The sequence below is a fragment of the Cydia splendana genome, chromosome 15, assembly GCF_910591565.1.
Source record: "Cydia splendana chromosome 15, ilCydSple1.2, whole genome shotgun sequence".
Classification (NCBI taxonomy): Eukaryota; Metazoa; Arthropoda; class Insecta; order Lepidoptera; family Tortricidae; genus Cydia; species Cydia splendana.
In genome coordinates this window covers 10,274,408-10,286,671 of record NC_085974.1, presented here as the reverse complement: position 1 = coordinate 10,286,671, position 12,264 = coordinate 10,274,408, and the positions used below count along the sequence as shown (strand labels likewise).

The window sequence follows — 12,264 nt, the reverse complement described above, 5'->3', positions numbered from 1 at the left end:
CGGTAGCCCCTCTGATTCAGTGGAAAGGAGGCTTTATTTGTTTTTTTATTTGTGGCAATCACCTAGATCTAACTGTCAATTTGACGTTTCTGCATACTAAAATATCTGCCATTATCGCTACTTTTCACGTTAAAAATCGTGGGTTTCTATTTTTCGTGATGAATACGCTACGTTCAGGTATTAAGGTTTATATTGCAATAATGTCATAAAAACCTAACATTAACTCTAAGCTGTATCAGACAGTGTCAGCTTGATGGGAAAAAGAAGAATGTGTGTGGATCTAAGATAATGCTAGAATATCAAATAATAGTGCTAAAATACAAAATCTTTACATTAACTAGACAAACTCTCCGTTAGAGATATTGTAAATTATATTTTTATTGGTGACAAAATTGTGTAGAAGACTGCACATTGCCTGATCTATTATGCCAATCTGAGATTCAACTTCTAGACAGGTAAGTGTCCAAAATATATAATTAATAATATTTTTATATACGTATTTCAATTTTATTTAATATATTAATTGTCTATTTATTTTTGTAACTCTCACTTCGGTATTTTTATATTTGTTTTGTTTTCCTTATTAGCTATAACTGAAGAAGTAAATCAAATCTAAGCCATTAGAAATGGCTCAAGCGACCGTAGTACTGAGTTTCCATGAAATCCTTCTCCATCAGTCAGATGTCGATCTTCTGGACGGGCCATATTGGCTCAACGACACAGTAATATCATTTTACTTCGAATATCTAGAACGAGTATTATTCACTAACAACGATGAGTTACTATTTGTAACTCCGGAAGTGACACAATGTATAAAAATGGTTGGAACGGATGAAATCAATACTTTTTTGGAACCACTTGGTATAAGTAGGAAGAAGTTTGTTTTCTTTGCGCTAAATGACAATAATTTGCCGGACATGGCAGGAGGCTCACACTGGAGCCTCTTAGTGTACTCCAAGCCAGAGAGCTGTTTTTACCATTTGGACTCCTCATCAGGGAGCAATCACAATGTGGCATGGGAGTTTGCCAGTCATTTAATATCATACTTTTCACCTACAGGTAAGCCTAACAAAATATTATTTTATTTGGTATTTTAATAATCATCTGATGTAATAATTTAAAATTTTATTGTTGTCTTATACATCCACCACAGTGACATTGCCAAAGTTTTTTTCTAATTTGTTTTGTTTGTTGTAGGTTCAATAAACTTTGTAGACAAGGAATGCCTCCAGCAAAGTAATGGCTATGACTGTGGAATCCACGTGATTTGCAACACAGAGAGGCTGGCTGAATGCGCCCACAGAAACGGCCATATTGGCATGTGTGACATGACAATCAAGATCTACCCTGGATCCAAGAGAAGAGAGATTCTTGAAATTATTAGAAACTTGACCAGTTCTCATTGACTATAAAGTCATGATACATTTCACTTAAAAAGTAGCTTGCAATATAACACGTAGCTTAGTAATTTTGAAATAATAACAAGCCTTCCCTTCTCACTTTTAAAAATATGTTTTCTTTTATAAGGTATTCAGAAACAGAAAATATGATACCAATTCGTTACAATCCTTCGGTGGGAATCAAAACAAACTGCCCTAGCCCTTCCCTCTCTCTCCCACCCGTACGACTTCCTCAGCCCCCGATTTCGAGTAATTCGCGCGCGCAATTAAGCATAATGATACCTACATAATTATATTGGTAGCATATTTTACATTTCTAATAAACCCTGAATAGTCTATTAACTGTTGTACTAACATCCTATCCAAACATCAACATGGCAAAATGGTTGACTTAAACATGTGTAGGGACGTCCACTTCCTGGCGCGGCTACACGGAGCGGAGTATGTGCACCGCTAACTAGCGCGGACGCGTGCGACGGATTTTACCTACAATGACACCCGTGTGCAGTGAGCGTTTTCCAAAATTTTTCATACAAGAATGTGACGATCTGGAAAGGAAATCTTTGGACACATTTTTTCATGTATGAGGCGTGAATGTACAAATGATTCTGAGTAAAATGAGCGCAAGAAGTCAATATTTTGAAGACATGAAAATGAAATGTACATTTTTTTTGGAAAACGCTCGCGTGCAGCCGTGCACCCGCGCTAGCTAGTGGATACTCTTTACGGTTCTTTATTTATTGTACCTGTAAAATAATTCCACTTTTCAAATTAGTCACCCACCCTATTTTATACCACCTATTTTACTATTTTTCACAGTAGGCAATTCTAATTGCAATAGGCAATAGTTTAAAAGGGTTACGCTATGGAATTCACGCCTATTTTACCTGCGATCTTTGCCGATGCCCAACAATATGTAAAATTTCGCCCGTTTCATGCTATATTATGACGAAATAATTGCTAAAATACTGTAAACAAATGATATGATATACATAAGGTCTTCCTACAGGAACAAGTGGCTTCCAAGTAGTACTAACACCATTTCATCTATTAGACTTTACTTACGCATGCTTGCGCAACTACAATTGTGACTTTCCAGGACAAAAGGGTCCTTATGCTTCAAGTGCAATAAGGACTTTTCCATCTGAAATTCCCATAGAAATTCGGATAAATAGGTCCTTATTGCAGATGACGCATAAGGACCCTTCTCTGTTGGAAAGCCACAGTTAATAGATCCGCCCACAAAAACTACTTACTTAGCTATTATATGTCTATTTGCGATTAATGCGCGTCCTTTATTATATTTCCTTATTAATTGAATATCCTCTAAACTAAACCATCATGTACATACATACATTAACGCTATACATAGAATTAATGGAATTATGCGTAGGTAACAAGATATTTGCAAAAAATAAATTATGTTAGAGTGAACTAACACCTCGTGTAGTGTAGTAAATATACTAATAATGTGTCGAACATACATACCTACCTATTGGGTAGGTAAATAAGAAAAATAAAAAATCTTTCATTTCTGACTGTCAGTCGTTTGTTCGTATTAGCAACAGTAGCATGTATGTATGAAGTGGTTCACATAAGGCATTGTGTCACCGCGCCAAACCAGCAAAATACTTATACGAGTAGGTTAGGTAGGTAGCAAACCCCGTGGACTAATATTTTTATGTAAAAATAACTATTATATCATTCATACTTAATATTTACTACTTAAATTCTGAAAAATCAGGGTTCAGAAATGACAGGCTCGGATATATTAATTGACTGCTTAATTTTGCTAATGTACGAGTGTAGAATTAGTTACAACGAATCACCGCGCGGAAACGCAGTCATCATCACATTACTCAAAAGACAATATGATTAGGCGACTCCATTGCCCTCTCTGTCCATAATGCCACCACATGCAGTGTTGGCCGAAACGTTAATGCAATTGAAAATTCTTGACCATTAACCAGTACAAGTTGAATCGTCAACTGTAACCGCCCGTTACCGTTTACGGTTCAATTTGTAATGGACAATGGTTAATGGTCAATTGCAAGTAACGTTCGGCCAACACTGACCACATGTCCATAAACTACTAATCTCTTAAGGCGCCGAGAGTTCAGGTCAGGTTGCAACTCGCTAAGCACAGCCGGCCTAGCCAAGGTTACAATCGCTATCGCTTCGACAACGAAATGTCTCTCTATCACTCTTCCATATTAGTGTGACAGTGACAGTTGCGTTTCGATCGCTACGGAGCGTAAGCGATTGGCATCTTGGCTACGCGGTCAGAGCGGACAGCCGTGCGTGCCCGGGAACGCAGATATCGTTGTTATTAAATTCTATTTTTTTTGTAATTATTATAAAAAAAAGTAATCGATGAGTTTTAGAAGCAGTTTTCATAATTATTTACAACGTATGCGGAGTGAAATTTGGACAAAGTTCAATATTGTTTTAAATAAAAAAAAACACCATTCTTTTTTAAAATAATTATGTTCTTATAATAATGTATATATCAAGGCTTAATGTAAAAAAAGGTTTACGCCCATGCGAGATGCTTTACGGCAGTTCTGTGGTACTTTGTCCATCGCTGTCGAAAACACAGATGTGCCGCATTTTATTCAGCTACGATTTTATTTTTCGAATCAAACTCTATAAATTTTTGAGACGAAAATTATTGCAATATACTCGCCTCTTTAGATTTGCCCAAAAATCTTCTATAGGGCGAAGTTGCGGAACATTAGGTGGATTTGATGTCTTCGGTACGTATGGGATGTTTAACTCCGCCATTTTGTAAGGGTTTTTTTGGAATAATGGCTTGAGGCTAAGTCTGGCCAAAACACTACATTTTCTCCTCTATGACTCGTATTTATGAAATCCCGCACTAATGGCAAACAACGCTCTATGTAACGGTCGGCGTTCACAGCTAAACCTGACTCAAAGAATACAGGCTTAGACATTCCGCGTCGACTGATGGCAAGCCATAGCAAATCTTTTTTAGGAAATTTTGTATGCTCAACATATTTCACGTTCTCATCGGTTGGACCATTGGTGTTCTCAAAATAGTAATTGCCTTGCCACTCGTTGCCATCTAACGTGAAATATGACTCGTCATCCATAACGCAAGTGACATTGTTTTTAGCGTAAAATATTTCTTTGACTAATTTACGCAGCCGTACTTTCTGAGTGATTTCTTGGTTTTCAGAGACAGTGGGCTTAACTTTTCTACATCGCTTATCGATGCCCATGTCTTTAAGATATTTTTCAACAGTTTTGCCGTCAGTTTTAAATTTTCTTCCGAGCTCTCTATAAGATTTTGCGACACGGCCGGCCGTCATTTTCTTTAATCGAGCTCTCTCAGAAACCTTGCTCAAGCTGGAATAGTTTCCAGAACCAGGCTTTCTAGCAGTGGTTTTCTTCAAGGCAAAGGACGCCAGAATATTGTAAATAGTGCTTCGACTCTCACCCATTTGCACAAAATGTTCCACCACCTTTGATTTCGGCCATAGGGGATGGCTACTATAGAAATTACATACTGTTTGACGACGGCGTTCTTGTTGATTTACCATAGTTACAAAATTAAACACACAATCTTTATGAGACTTACCAAACTGATTGACAGATATATTGACTTTACATTGACAACACATATTTTTTATTTAGATTTTTGTGTTTTTATATTTTATATATACAAAATTTGTCCAAATTTCACTCCGCATACGTTAGATTTTGTGCAAAAATTGTTACAAAGTTTCAATGGTGCGTTTTAGATATATGTTCGTGTTTTTTTTTCTATTGAGCGAAAGTTGTTTCGAATCGACGAAGTTACTGAACCCATGGCACCTTAAATACAGATTTATAAAAATGACGTACTCGTTACTATTTATATTGTATTGTTGCATGTTTAATTTACCGAAAATAGGACTTACTTGCCTTTAAAATATTTCTAACCAAGTACATACCTAATACCTATTAAATTTTCGGTTGCGTTGTTGCGCACGTGGTCACAGGATTACTGTATTAATTCCTCGTTTTATATATTAATCTGGTTTTTATTGTTATGTTATTGAATTACAATCAGAAACTATGTCACGTAGCAATTAATAATTAATAAAATTGGATACAGCGGTAATGTAATTACGTTGTACCTTAGATTGTGATTAAATTTTAATTATCAATGTGCGCTATGGTATTTTAATTAAAATCCTCGTCTTATCTTACCCAAAATTACAAATACGTAGGTACATTTATTGTTTGTTGAATTCACTGATAGGCGAATAAAATTTCTTCTTATTTACATTTTTGAACGTAATACATAGTTACTTAGGTAGGTACTTAAAAGTTCAGTTGAAATTACCACCTTAGATTTCATTTCCTAAAGGGGCCTACTAATTAACAGTCCGCCGGACGGTATCGGTATGTCAGTTAGAACAAAATTTTAACAGTTCCGAACAACTGACAGGCCGATACCGTCCGGCGGACTGTTAATCAGTGGGCCCCTTTAAAGATTTAACATCGCATTTATCTAAGCGTAGATACTTATTAAAATTGTGAAACCTGAACTGCAGTAAAAATCATCAGTCTAAAAATTTCAATAAAACACATTTACCTAGTAATAGGCCACATTTGGCTCGGCAACCAGCCGACCACAGACGTAAGTTACGTAGTAGGTAAGCGATTGACGTAACTGGTACTATGACGGCTATCTTCGTGTTGTCCTTGAATGCCCACGTTGGCTATAAGCGGATGTTCTTTATCGCTACCGCTACCTACGGCGTCGTTGCATTGATCTATTATCAATTTAATTGGCCTGCGAGTAATAGTTGCACTTATGTTTGATGTCCTATTCTTAAGTTGGTCCAGGTTCAGATGATCGACATTTGACTTCTTTATAAGCGTAATATTCGTACTATTAATTGCGAGTTGTTAACACGAGTTTGTCTATCACTACTACTCGTGCTTTGTTATCAGGAAAACCAAAATGAATAGGTATACTAATGTACGGTTCAGCAATAGAGTAAACGACACCTACAGCATTAGGTAATTGGAAAAATAGTTTTCGTCACACCAGCTTGTAAAGGCTCTCTTTATTCTTCCAAAACTGATGAGAAAGATGCATTCCATCTACAAGAGTGGCAAAGTAATTATGTATATTGCAAATATCTTTTTTTATGTATTGAGGCTGAAAGTTTAATGAATAGTAGTCAATTCACTCTACATATGTAATGAATAACACTGCTGCAGAAGCTAATATTGACTAATCAAAATTGCATCATTTTGCTCGGCAACCAGCCGACCACAGACGTAGGTTACGTAGTAGGTAAGCGATTGACGTAACTGGTACTATGACGGCTATCTTCGTGTTGTCCTTGAATGCCCACGTTGGCTATAAGCGGATGTTCTTTATCGCTACCGCTACCTACAGCGTCGTTGCATTGATCTATAGGTACTAGTAGTAGTGTCCGACCGAAGGTTCGGTTTCGGTTTCGGCCAGTTTCGGCCAAAAAATCATGTTTCGGCTGTAGTTTCGGTTTCGGTCAAAAAACGGCCGAACCTTTCGGCCGGGCCGAATCTTACGAAATGGTACTTCGTACTATGAAACTAAACTATGTGACAAAGACCAAAAGTTGGGGAATAAGTAGGACAACAATATTAATACATATATACCTACATTTATACTGATTCATGTATAGGTACAGAAATTAATTGGTTTATTATAAAACACAATTCCACTAATGAGAGATGTCTTAAGAGGCTGTTAATACCTATAACGCACACACTGTCTAATTGTATCGGAGTAAATGAGATAGCACTGTCGCATGTTGCTGGGCCTGGGTAAGGGAATAATAAGAGAGCTCATCATCTTCCTCGCGTAATCCCGGAATTTTAGCCACGGCTCATGGGAGCCTGGGGTCCAATTGACAACTAATCCCAAGAATTGGCGTAGGCACTAGCACGAAAGCGACTACCATCAGACTGACCTTCGAACCCAGAGAGTAAACCAGGCCTTATCGGGACTAGTCCGCTTCCTCACGATGTTTTTCCTTCACCGAAAAGCAAATAGTAAATATCAAATGATATTTCGTATATAAGTTCCGAAAAACTCATTGGTACGAGCCGGGGTTTGTACCTGCGACCTTCGGATTGAAAGTCGCACGCTCTTACCGCTAGGCCACAAGCGCTCAAGGAAATATCTCGCTTTTTAATACAATGGACATTGGTTGGAGTCTGTGCTCAACTACTTATCCTGAAGCCTGAAGCACGGCGTTGACTTTGCATGAAAGTTCGCCTCACTGGAGCACTTCGGACGTTTAGGCCCAGGTGAAGATCGGTACCCGGCCTTGCGATATTGTCAACAATAAATTCGCGCTCGCTGCGCTCGCGTTTTTGGTTGACCCTGTATCTACATGTTAGCTTGACGGTGAATGAATAGAGTTAGACCAAGAAAATTGTGCAATTATTTTGATAGCATACGCAGTGAAACTAGTGCAAATGTTATTTATACGTCATCATTTCATAGAAGTTTTGACGTTTAAAATAACACTTGCACTGCGTGTGTTATCAATATCGTTGCAGAATTATCTTGGTCTAACTCTAGTAATTTTCTTAAAAAACTGCTTATAGTTCGTTTTTTTTAGCATTAGAAAGAACTTGAAAGAAGGTAAGCGATCTTGACATGTCTTTTAATTGAAAAACGCTTTTTAAAAATCAGTAACTATTATTTATGAAAGCAGAAGAATATAAATGATCGTATTAGATTCATAATTGTTACATATTTGCCGTAACTAATTTTTAAAATGTGTTTTTCAATTAAAAGACACGTCAAGATTGTTTACCTTATTTCTAATGCTAAAAAAAACGAACTATAAGTAACATCAATTTCAAGGACATTGGGTGTTGACAGCTCCATAATATGTGTGTAAAAGCGGTTTTATGACATTTTTTCAACGATTTTAACAAGTCTACAAAAGTTTCGGTTTCGGCCGAAACTAGAGTCAAAGCCGAACATTCGGTTTCGGTTTCGGCAAAAAAACATGTTTCGGTCGGACACTAACTAGTAGTTCGCCCCGAACTGAGAACTCGCAGTTAACCAAAAATTATTATAGAGCGATTGACTTTGTTGCACCTACTTAGGTATCGTATAGTGCGACATAAAATAGTAGAAAATAAATGAGAGCACCACTTTCTACGTAACTGTCACATTTTTGACGTAAAATGCTTACACATGGCAACAATTTAGTATGGACATTTTTGAGTTCCATTTTATTCAATTTCTAAGTACTATTTCATGTCGCACTATACTGCCCAGGCGGCGTAGCACGGTCGCGTTTTTATCCCTTGTCGCCATGCCTGTCACGTTCTAACAAGTATGTAAGTGCGAAAGGGACGCGCATAGTGATAGTCGATAAAAATGGAACCGTGCTGAGCCCGCTGCTCAGCCAAAGATCGCTATCTCAAAAGAAAATTCATTGCTAACTTATACTTTAGTTTCTATTACTGAGAATTCCATTTGCAAAATCATTTGTTTTTGAGATAGCGCTATTCGGCTTAGGAGGGCAGTATAGGCGGCAATAAGGTGGCAATGGATCAAAAATCGCCTGGATTTATTGCAAGGTCTGTGGAGCCCTTGACTGATAGATTTAAGCAAAGAGTAGTATGTATAATATTATAGGACAAAGAGAGCCCTCTCGTGGAACTTTTTTGCATCCATTTTGAAATAATTCTGTAATTCTTAACAAGAAATATCAACGTCAATATCAGGGGGGGAGAGGCATAAATAGCGTCTAAGTATGTTGCGAACGTAAAAACTTTGAAGAAAGGCTTCAGGATATTTATTAATACACGAAAACAGATTAGATACTTTTAAATTGACTGTTGATGTAAATAAATTACCTATCATACACGACTGGAATAACACACAATTGACCACGAAACACAATTACACGCAGCAGGTTTTGAATCTACCCGCCATAATCTTTTAAATTTTTTGGTAATAAAGTTCTCAGCCACTGTGATGGCGTATGAAAACTTTGTTTCTTTTAACATTGTAAAACTGAAAGTATTTTTATTTATCTGAATTATGTCGTAGTACAGACAATAAAAGGGGTGCTATAATATTTTTAGTTTTATTTGACAAAGTTGTTTTTTTGGGACAATCGCCTCCATGGCAACGATGGCCATAAATAATCTGTTCTAACAGATGTTTTTTTGTTTGATCCATGCCTTAGATACAAGACTTTTAACACGTTCTGACGAAATAAAGTGAAGCCATATTAAAAAAAAAACTTTAGCGTTAAGTAATATCAGATGTCGCTATTTTTTAGAATAGAGTGCTTTATATACACTGAAATATGAAACCTATGGAAGTGAAACGTCAACGAATAATGCGTGCCACTGTGACGTCATCTTAGAACTAAACATGGCGGTTTTAGTGCTGCCCAGAAGATTTTTACTGTTACTAGGTTTTATCGATACATCGATAACATTTTAACGTTCTCGGCTCATTTTATTTAAAAATACTAAGTATGTATTATTTGTGGAGTTTATGTTTTAATAGGAAGTAAGTAAATAAATAAAAATTCTTTATTAGTATATTGTTATGTGAAAAGATACTTTGATTGAGTAAGATGTGTGGAGTCTAGGACAATTTCGTGCTTCAAATTTGACAGGTAAACGAGATGACGCTGTACTACTCAATACATATTGCGATTTTTGCGGTAACTCTGATTTTCAAAAGTTGACGTTTGACAACTTAGTGACCGCAAAACACATGGCGCAGTACAGCGCCATCTGTTTTGGATGTCAGAATAAGTGTACGTGTTTTTCTTGGACTTTACCTCTCCATTACAATCAATTTTGTTGTGTTGCTAACCCTAGAGTCTGTAACACACTACCGCACTGCACCTCGACCTTGGTGCGCCGTATCTATAAGTGAGAGCGATACAAAATTCAAGCTTATTAAGCGACGGGTGAAAAAAAAACAAAACACCTTCAGAACATTTTTTTTATTACAAAAATAAGGAATGACTTCCGCTCTTCAACTTCTTCAACATTTATTCAGCAAATAGGCCACAAGGGCATTTTTATACGTCAACATTGAATTTACATACAAGCAAAAATAATAACAATACATTAACCATTTTATAAATTACAACTATATGTAAGTATATGGTCTCTTAATGTCGAATTATATAAAAAAAATATAATAATGATATAAAAAAGCCCGCAGGGCAGCTTGTGGAGTAACGACCCCACGGCCCCGAGTTACCCTAGTGCTCCCGAGAGTCGGTCAGGATCTCCATCTCCAGACACTTTCTTTTTATGTTCATTTCTTGGTAACCTATAAAAAATGATTTAATTATTAAATTAAGATAATTTAGTTGGTTTGAAGCGGGGTAGCATGATAAAATAAGAAAATATAAATAGGCAATCATAATATGTGACGTTCCACGGGAAAAGGTACCTTATGAGGGTTTCTAGTTTCGGAGATATTAAATGTTTTGTAAAGAGGTGAAAAAATGCTCAATTTTTTTTTATTGTGTGATCTGAAACCTTAATGCGTAACGTTTGTTTACCTGTTTTTATTTTTGTTATAAGTTAGTTATAAGCCTAGTAATGTCGTCTCAGAGTTTAGTAGAAAAGGTACCTTATGGAAAAAAGATTGAAAATTCCCAAAAAAACTAGCCAATACGGGAAAAGAAGTTTGGTAGAGAACTGTATTAGCATTCTGCAAAACTAATTTGATAATTTCAGTTCTGGTTGGGGCGCCTCGCAAATATTATAACCGTACATAGACCGACATCACAAATCCAAGTAGACTGCTATTTTACCAAAGTTACTCTCGTCAAGTCTTTCTTAACTAGAATAATCTTCATTTGGTTTGGTCGCATGCAGTAAATCAGCCATTGGTTTGCTGAAAAATGCCAATACCCGACGCATTACCTTATGGAATATCTGAGGTCATTGAACCTCAATGCCGCTTGTCTTCAATAGCAACCGAAATATATTATTGATAAGAAATAGACGATTTATACCATCTTAACCTCAAAATATTATTAGTTTATCCTAACTGTTCCATCATCATCATGCCTCATCATGTAACTTGACCACAAGGTACCTTTTCATTACATACAAATTATTGGTCTTTTTTAAGATTATTATGACGAAGAACTAATTAATTTGGGGGCAGTTTAATGTAAATTAATATTTTCTATTCATAAAAGATAAACTGTAATATGATTGATATTTTGTAGTGATGTATTATTAGATTTATTTCCATAAGGTACCTTTTCGTAAATGTATGGAGCAAATACTGTTATTGTTATGTAAGTTTAAAGTGGCATAAGGGGTTAAATATAGTATTTAGTTGGGGTTTTAGGATTTATTTCATTTGAATGACAGAATTTCTTTCATATGTGCTCAGAAAAATTGATTGTGTGTCACATTAAAAGTAAAAATATTCAATTTTGTGATTTTATATGAAAAAGTCAGAAAATACATTTTCACCTCTAAATCGGTATTGTTTATTGCTTAAACTGTCTGTCAGTGTCGTTTTCTAATAGATAAAATTTAAATCTTGAGAGCTCATTGCAATCAATCGTGAAAATGAAATAAAACTTTATTTTCAAGAGATTGGTTAGTATACACATAAATCAGTCGATATCAAAAGTTTCTATTTGCATTACAGAACAAGTCGCAATATTTTTTTAATCTCAGATATATAAGGTATTATTATTTGTAGTCAACTATGTAACTTACTTCAGGAACATAGTTTTTTAGGCGGCTAAACTTAAAACTTCTCTATCGTAAAGTTGCTCATTTCACAACATTATTTTCAAAAAATCATATCTCTGTAACTACGCAACCTAGA

The 12,264-nt window shown here is 36.0% G+C and overlaps 1 protein-coding gene across 1 annotated transcript; it reads left to right on the top strand.

The window, feature by feature from the left end:
* The first annotated feature begins 587 nt into the window (after nucleotides 1-587).
* LOC134797261 (sentrin-specific protease 8) lies at nucleotides 588-1,687 on the top strand. The gene is made up of 2 exons (XM_063769482.1): nucleotides 588-1,059; nucleotides 1,198-1,687. Exons 1-2 carry the CDS (start codon nucleotides 627-629, stop codon nucleotides 1,404-1,406), a joined length of 642 nt encoding a protein of 213 aa, XP_063625552.1. The 5' UTR covers nucleotides 588-626; the 3' UTR covers nucleotides 1,407-1,687.
* The last annotated feature ends 10,577 nt before the right edge of the window (nucleotides 1,688-12,264 follow it).